The sequence below is a fragment of the Notolabrus celidotus genome, chromosome 21 (assembly GCF_009762535.1).
Source record: "Notolabrus celidotus isolate fNotCel1 chromosome 21, fNotCel1.pri, whole genome shotgun sequence".
NCBI classification, from domain to species: Eukaryota; Metazoa; Chordata; class Actinopteri; order Labriformes; family Labridae; genus Notolabrus; species Notolabrus celidotus.
In genome coordinates this window covers 7,989,566-7,998,742 of record NC_048292.1, presented here as the reverse complement: position 1 = coordinate 7,998,742, position 9,177 = coordinate 7,989,566, and the positions used below count along the sequence as shown (strand labels likewise).

The 9,177-nt window shown below is 38.2% G+C and overlaps 1 protein-coding gene across 1 annotated transcript; it reads right to left on the bottom strand.

The window, feature by feature from the left end:
• Positions 1–1,499: 1,499 nt before the first annotated feature.
• Positions 1,500–5,497, bottom strand: LOC117805220 (macrophage mannose receptor 1-like). The gene is made up of 5 exons (XM_034673892.1): positions 5,395–5,497; positions 5,113–5,179; positions 3,613–3,981; positions 2,697–3,029; positions 1,500–2,503 (listed from the first exon to the last, which is right to left on the bottom strand). The coding sequence occupies exons 2-5, from the start codon at positions 5,165–5,167 to the stop codon at positions 2,115–2,117; spliced, it is 1,146 nt and encodes a 381-aa protein (XP_034529783.1). The 5' UTR covers positions 5,168–5,179; positions 5,395–5,497; the 3' UTR covers positions 1,500–2,114.
• Between the last annotated feature and the right edge of the window lie 3,680 nt (positions 5,498–9,177).

Below are 9,177 nucleotides of genomic sequence, written 5' to 3'. Positions count from 1 at the left end.
ATGGTGTAAAATTATGTTGACTAATCATTAGGACAGTATTCTTTGTGGATTAGACCTTCAGGTGGAGCAGATAGCAAGGGCAAATGATAAGCAATTCTTGGTGCTTTTAGCAGCCGCAATCCATTCTTAGTGATTTCCCCCAAGTGTAAAGTTCAGCCATGGAGAACATCTGTTTCACATTTTGCCAACTGGTCGAGGAATGACTGTAGAACGACAGGCTTGGCCCGTCTTTCAACCCCCAAATGGGGCCATAGCTCAGCCTCTTATTCAGTCCAAGTCTCTGCCAACGAAAATTTGCTGCTTTTGCACCAATGTGTTCAGTTGCAAGTCAGGATCCTCAGCAGCTGCTGATTTACACGCTGTGGAGAAGCGTGTTTCCTGAGAAACTCTGGTTGCTCTCGATGAGCTATGATCACACACTTGTTCACGTACACCTCATAATGGTCAGAGAAGAGAGCTGAGCTACAAGTCAAGTGAAAGTCTGCTCCCTTGGAATGAGCAATGATCAAGAGGCCCATAAACACACTCATACACACACTCTCACACTGTGAGCCATGTGATGAGTTAGAATGATGAGTGAGGGTGTGACGGATAGAGCCTTCCTTCCAAGTTAGTCCACTGGGTGAAAAATCGGCCTGGAAATTGTCCAAGCATCCTTTATTTATTTATTTTTTCTTCTAGTGTCCCTGTACCGTTCTTGATTCTCACACCTCAGTTTTTGATCTCCTTGTTTTATACTTGAGGGTGTTCTGCATATATTTGTATCTATCTTGTACAACTCCTTTCCTGGCTTCATATCATTGTATTTGGTTTTACTGCCATATTATAATTTTACAACATATTTGTCTGGTTTCTCAACCGCAACAGGTTTCCTGCCTCTCTGTAGCTTTGGGCTCACTGAACTGTCTTCTCCTAACTTGTCCTAAAATCCTGATTTAAAGCCACTTAAATGTCCTCACAGTGACTTCTTCATGTCCTACCTATTTAAATTACATTTTGAGCAAGAGCAAGAGCAGGAGTTGTAGTTTTTTTTCTTCTGGTTAGATAACTTCTGCTTTCTGTTGAGGATTGTTGCCCTCTACTAGATGATTTTTAGCCAGATTTAAGGCCTGATTTGCCACCCCATGTGATTGCTACATGACCCGTTTTTGGGCTCATCGTAACTGGTTATTTGTCCAAATAAAACCTAAGTTTGTGCGCTTCAGAGCCTTCCTGACCTAGGATCATTAATATCAAACATGTTTAATGTTTACGATTCCAGGCCGGACTGCCTCCAACACAATAGTTTTCTTTGTTGTTTGTTTAGTTTATTCACACACATTATCACAAATGTACATCTATATCAGAATCAGAATCAGAATCAGCTTTATAGGCCAGGTATGCTTGAACACACAAGGAATTTGACTTAGGTAAACTGTGCTCTCTTTGTACAAGGCATACGAATAAGGCATACAAATGAAAATAAAATAAAAAATAATAACAATAACATCAGCTATAAATACAAAAGAACAGCAAATAGGCATGACTAATATGCAGGCTGAAATAATATGATATACTCAGTAAACATTTCACAATGGTTGGATGTGTGGAAAGGGGTGACCCCAAGAAATCTATTTAAAGCTTTTAATAAGGGGCCCAATTTCCTACAAATAAAGTGGCAACAGACAAGATACAACAACAACAACAACATGCTAACAGACATATAACAAACACACAACATCCATCCATTATCTTGACCGCTTATCCCATTAGGGGTCACGGGGGGCTGGAGCCCATCCCAGCTGGCCACGGGCGGAAGGCAGGGTACACCATGGACAGGTCGCCAACCTATCACAGGGCTAACACTCTCCTCGTGTCTATCACATTGTGCCACTAATCTAAAGTCATTACAATTAAACCAGCAAATGAAGTTTCTATAAGATAAAAGTGTATCATAATAAAACCATCACAGCAAAGAGGAACAAGAAAACAACAACAACAACAAAGACAATGAAAACTCAAACTTAAAAGGAAATACATCATCTAATAATCAAAATATGTCGATCCCAAAATGGAAACTTTTCAAGAAGTCAGATCAATGTGTGGTAACCTAATCAACTAAATCAATGTATCCATTAAGTACCATTGGAGTCCATGTCACTCATGTATATAATGTCCTCCTCACACAGAAAAGGTAGCTTACGCTGGCAGTTTTCATCTCGCCACATTTTGTCCTCTTTGTCGATGACACCACATTGCTGGGACAGGGGTGGCTGAGGCTCATCACCCTTCCACTTGGAATACCCCACTAGTGAATCACTCCAAATCCAGAATCCAAAGACACGGCTTTGTCTCAGACAAATCCAGAATGGACCATCTACATTGGTGTGATTGAGCCATTGTTCAACAGCCACCTGATCGTTCCCGTCTTCGATCCACAGCAGGCGGGAGTACTTTACCTTACAGTATGTGTAGGCTTCTTCCCATGTAAGATTCTGTTCAATGACTTTGATTCTTACATGACCTGTCATGAAGCCAAGGATAAGTGTTATTACCATTTCTAATGTCATAGTGTCTGTGTACTTTCTGTACTTAGTATGTTAGTCAGTGACCCAATTATTAACCTGTAAACATATCACAATGTAATCCATAGTGCTGTGAGTTTTCCTATCATATGCATTGTGGAATTAAGTTTTGCTCTACTTGTTTTTGCTCACCTTTAGCGCAGAGGTACTCTCGGGGAGTGGAACATGTTTGACGATACAGCTGTACACTTTGTGATTCTAAATTCAAACCTATCTGTGTGCAATTCCCCTTTATAATATTTCCCGCATTCGGCTTCCATTCCCTGAATGAAGAGCAGCCATCGTCGTCCCACTTCCATTCATCATGCCGGAGTCCAATCCAAAAGCTTTCACCGTTCCCCTCATTGATTACTTCCTCGTTCTGTGCCGTGCAATTGATGCTGACCAATTCAGTGTGGTGGTCTCTGCAATGTTGAAGAGCCTGACACCACGTTTTAGATGAATTAACAAGTGTGTAATTATTACCTACAAAACATAAAAACAAACAAAGACAAATCATGTTTGGCAAGTTTACCTCTTTTTAACAAACAAAGTAAAAAGTGAGTACTCTGAATACTTTTGAGGTTTTTTAAGATGTGTTTTTTTCCCATGTTTGTAAAGCATCAATCAATACTGCTGAGACAATGTAAGCTTGTAAGCTATTGCATTGCATATATTCCCCCCCTATCATAAGAGTTGGGTTTTGTGTATGAAACTGATTTAATGCACGGTAACTAGACCTTTCTCAATGCAGCTTGTGAGAAACTAAAGTTAGAAGTTAAACTCTGAGGTCAAAATTTTAAAAACATGTGTCACTGTACAGTCCATTTGCATGTGACAATTGCTCAGGTTGTCCTCTTAACACTGGTAAAGCATGTAAACCATGAAGCTAAAACACAGCCTTGATACCAACAAAGCTAACTGTCAAGTTTAAAGATAAACATGGAAACACTTTGTACTTACGCTCCTGAACAACAGTGTCAGCCTAGTCATTGTGAGCATGTTAACATTATCATAATAGCATGTAGCTCATGTCATAGTAGAAGAGATCAGATTTGCATGAACTTACCCTTGGAGCACATGAAGTATTTCTTTTCTGAGCAGTTAAAACTTTTCCATTTGTCATCATGAATGGCTACACACTGTTGTTCCTCTTCATTTAACTCTTCTGATATTTCTGTGAATGTGACAGCTTCACCGTTTGACCAAGCGTAGTTTCCAACATGACGCAAGCCAAGCCACACTGTTCTTGTGTCAGACAGGTTTTTAGCATTTGCTGTGAATTTGTACATGAATTTGGCGTCCTCTTCATCATTCAGAGTTACAAGTGATGCGTTTGTCTCTTTACATGCCTCAGACGCTCCTTCCCATGTGGTCTGGTTTTGAAGTTCACCAAAGAATCGGAGACGCTGAGTTGCAAATGTTACGTCAATCAATCCTGCATTAACACAGAGAAAATAAAATTGTATTTGTCACTACCTTTACATTACAGATGTAAATGACACTTGTTATTACTCTGGCATGCAATCACTTAAGTGCTTGTGGTGTAAAGGTTCACGTGTTCGGTAAGGCACTTTTGGTTCGGTGCAGATGCTTACCAAAATGGCTCAACACAGAACTAAACGAATCACCTCAAAACATACTGAGCTTCAAATGTTATTTTTACTGTGACCAGTTCTGTGTTGTGAACTCAAACAGTGGTTACCTGTGATCATATGTGTGTGTCAGTGAGGAGCAGGAGGGGCTGTACAGAGTGGAGGGTGCACTCAGTGCATATCAAGCCTCTTGCAGGTTCAAAGAAAACAAAACTTGAATGGACCTTCAGCTCGTTGCACTATCTTGATCCCAAAAACCCAGTTTCAGCAGAGTAGGTTGACTTGCAGTAAACGGTGGCGTGTGATGTTCATGCATGTGAGTTAGTGTGCATATGTTTTTGTGTCAGCCCAACCTCACAAAGCTCCTGCAGACAGCAGAGCAGCAGGATAGAGAAGCTAAATCTGCCCCAAAATAGCATTAAAAATAGTAATCTACATTGTTATTTATTTCTTTATTTCTTTATTTTTTAAACCTTTTATTTTTATTTCTTTCTTTCTTTATTAATTAATTTATTTAATAACTTCACAATTTCGGTAGAAATATATACTCATTATATGGGGAATATAGATCTGGAATTTACTCACCTAACGGTAAATCTGTAGGTATTTGGAGCTTAAAGGGGGTTTATGATTCCATATTTGAATCTAATATATTATTTTTTAATATTGATTTTTTGAATTTCATTGTTTCATTAAAATGTAAAAAAAAAAAAAACATTTGGAAGGCCTTCAAGCTTGAACTATTGATATTGCACTTAAGACAGTATTGAAAAGTTCTATAGGTTCCCAAAAAATAGAAAATTAATTGAATATATTGCTTTTTACCCGTATTGTACCAAAAATGCAACAAACTCAAACTTCCAAGCCTTGTAATGAACCAAATCAAAGTTTAAGTGCACTAGTACAACCCAATAAACGCACAAAACACCGACATCACATCATACAGATGTCAGCCCCAAGAGAGAGATCCTCACCTGAACACAGCATGAGCAACACAAGGGCCATCTTTAGGGTTGTAATGGTGTTCATACTGTAACAAGGCTAAATACGCAGAAACAAGAACAGAAACAAAAATAAATAATTACTTAATAAAATATAGTAAGCAATCCTTAACAAATTTAAAAAGATTCAAATGTAGTTCAAACAAAAAACTTAGTGGGAATGAAGATGAGTTCAACTCAGTGCTTACCTGTGTAACTCATACATTGAAGCTGTATTTTATACTTGACCAAAGTAAGTTTAAAAAGTTCTCTTACCTGCTGAGGTTTGGGTCAGAGTGCTGGTTTGGGTCGGAGTGCTGGTTTGGGTCGGAGTGCTGGTTTGGGTCAGAGTGCTGGTTTGGGTCGGAGTGCTGGTTTGGGTCGGAGCGCTGGTTTGGGTCGGAGTGCTGTCAGTTTGGTGACTTTGTTTCAGTGTGTCACTGTTTTTATCTCTGTTAGGAGGATGATGTAAGCACGTCAGACACGCCACAAACAGTGATGGTAAAAAATTAATGATTAACTAGAGTAGTCAAATGTGACTGGAAGGGTTGGCATGAACAAAGCACGGTGTTTTTTAATTTCTGCCTTTATATTGAGGATGTTATACTAGGGACTTCACAATACCAGATTTTTAACTTTGGCATAATGCTGTTGATAGTCAAACAATATTATTAGCTCTTTTGATATCAAAGTAACAAAAAGGTTAATTTTCTTGTTTTATAATTACCAATCAGGCACATTTCTTGCGAGAAAAAGTTATTGAGAACATATCAAGCTTCATACTGTTAGCACAATGAGAGGGATTCCTCCCCAAATGATACTGTAAAGATTCATGCTGTGTTTGGGACCTGTTTGGATGTGTGTAGTGGTGTGTGGAGCCCCCAGCCAACAGTTCACAGGCAGGAACTTCAACAAACACAGCGTCCATACTCTTGAATCGTTGATAGGGATGCATAATGTATATCGGGCAAATAGGATATCAGCCAAATCAGGGGTACACTCTTTATTGTTCTGATTATACATTATTTAACGATAAAAACAACCAATACGAGTCGCTTTAATTTACTCATCAACAAGCCTCCACATTAGTTAGTAGTATGCAATCTGTGATTACATACAGAGAAGAGGAGCCATCACAGCCTCAACATGCTACTGAGAGAGTATAAATAACATTGCCTGTGTTGATGTTTTTCCTTGTTTCAGAGGAGGATAACACAAGTCCCAAGCAGAGGCCTAGGACTAGTTGAAAGTTTAACAACAAAGATATTTACCTATATGAATTATATTAAATTACAACAAAGAAGGAATTCAGTGAGATTAGCTCCAGAATAAACAAAGTAACAAACAAATAATCCTAATGGAGAGGTTAAGTATTTAAAGGGACAACACAACAGCTTTGAACCAAGTTAACGTAGCTCTAAATATAAGTTTGAATTTACTTTTAAAGAGGAGCAGCTTTGAATTATGGTGAATGGAATAAAAATAAATGTCTTTCCACTGTTTCTTCAATCCATTTGTTCTCTGCTTTGTATGGCTGTATACTACAACCAGTGTGATTCTGTGTGGGGGAGTTGAAGTGTCTGATTGCAGTCCATAATTTGGCTGTTATGTATGTCTGTGTGTTAAAAGTGGAATGAAGGGACATCTAATTTTGCTTGGTTGGAAATTTAAATTGACTTAAGCAGTAAGCAGAGAGCAGAAATAGACTCAAATGGCAAAAAAAGAACTGTCAAACAGGTGCCCTTCTGCTCAACGTGAGTTTATTTCACAGAACACTGCTGCATGAGCAACTTTTTGGACCAGCACCTAGTATTAAGTGCTGAATTTGGTCTGTATTTTTTGGAGGGTTTTAGCAGCTGAGAATAACTGTAACATTTTTTCCTGGCTGCTATCTTGTTTGATTTGCAAAATGGACAGTAGTGTTGTAAAAATGTCACCATGTTGTTAATCAAGCTGAATATAGTTCAGTATTCAAATGACAGCACCCGGAGAGGAGCCAGCAGACACATACTGAAGACATCTATGAATAGTCAGGAGAGGATATGCAAATTCATACAAATCATTCTTCAGTTAATATTTACCTTGATGTGTACATATTGGCTTGCTTGGTGACTTCATAGCTTACAGTAAAGCCAGTTCCTCTTTTTAACATGATGAATTCATTTTTAGATGCAGTCTTTAAAGAAGACCAGAAGAAGAGCACACATTACACCTATTTTAAAATCTTTAGAGTGGCTGCCTGTTGCTTCTCGTGTTGATTTTAACCTTAGAATACTAGCACTGGGTGATTTTCACCCGAGCAAACACATTTAAATGATTTTCATTATGTTGCGTTTGTTTATTTTATTTTAAGCAATCTAAGTGTGAAGCAGTTCAGAACAGAGCTATGCGTTATTTTCTGGGTGTGCATAAAAATGCCCCCAAACTTGCATTGTATGGTGACATGGGATGGGAACCTTGTGACATACACATGTTAACCTGTAGTGTGAGTCAGATTAAAACAAAACTATTTGACACTTACAAACACAAATGGTTAGAAGAAGTCCGGTGTAAGCCCAAACTAAGAACATATTGTCTGTTCAAAAAAATGTATCACCCAGAGCTTTATGTCACTCTTCACCTAACCAGAGCTGAGATGTCTGTCTGTGCTCAGCTGAGATGTGGTCTCCTTCCTCTGGCATTAGAAACAGGTCGCTTCCACGCTGTTCCAGAGGAGGAGAGAAAGTGTTCCTTGTGTGATCTGGAAGAAGCTGAAAATGAAATGCACTTTTTATTCTACTGTCTTTCATATCATGATCTCAGGTGCCTCCTTTTCAACAAAATATCAAAAAACTGTCCGGATTTGTTTTCCATGTCTGATGAAGATCGACTTCAGTTCCTGTTTACTCACAAAGTGTTTCAGTTTGCTCAGTTTGTGTTAAATGCTGTTCAGCAACGTAGGAGCACACTCTATGTCTGAATTAGTTGTTGTCACTGCCAAATAACTGAAGTGTACCACTGTGCTTTTGAATTACTTTAGGTCATTGTTGGACATGTGTAGTATTGTAACTGCTCTTCTTTCTTCTATTTTTCTTTTTCTTCTGATGTTGTTGCTCCTATTTTGTTTTGTTTTTGTAGTGTCTTGTCAGTCCATATGGGCTGGGCACCTTAAGGTGCACGACACGATGAATAATAAATAAACTAAACTATTTGAGTGTCATGGGTCCTTTCTGATTGTGATATTTAATTGATAATAGTGCAAAGACAAACATACACAATGTTGAAACTGAAAAATCTGATTATATATTTAAAAAAAATATATGCTCATTTTAAATATGATGCCATTGCACTTCTACCTGAGTTTAAAAATATCAACGTTGCTACATGTGCAGCACATTTCTCCCGATTAAGATCTTTCAGGCTGCTGCAGATAGTCTGCCCTTAATGGCCACTGTAGTTAGTGTCCTGTCAAAATAAAAGCATATCTATAGTCAGAACAGGAAATAATGTGACCGAAAAGGATTGAATGTTTGTTTATGTTGGCGTGTGAATGCTTCACTGCTCTTTGAGGACCAAAAAGTTGAATTGTGTGCATATTTACATTGATCAGACATTTTTATTCAGACACCAGAGCACACATCATGACACGGGGGCAGTGACTAGTAACGTTTAACTGCTACATCTGCTCACCTTTCAGGTAGCTAACTAATAGAACAAATCAGAGTTTACAATGTTTTTTTTTTTCGTTAGTTAATACTTTTTCATCGTCACAAATCCATACATTACCTCATCACTCTGCATCCTGTTAAATGTTATGTTGAATAAAGAAAAGCAGAGTTAAAAAATATCTGTTTCATTCCATCGCCTCTACAACAAATGCATGCTTTGGCAGATGCCTCATCTTTACATCAGGGGGGGTGAAGGTGCTCAGGTGAAGTGCAGTCTTCATCTCAGAGAAAGAAAAAACAGATTTTGTCTACATACAAATAAAAGCTTTAAGTGTTTTAAATTGTTCGTTATGAAAAACTATAGAAGCTGCCACTTGATTAAGTATCACTGTAATTACAAAAGAAAATCAGC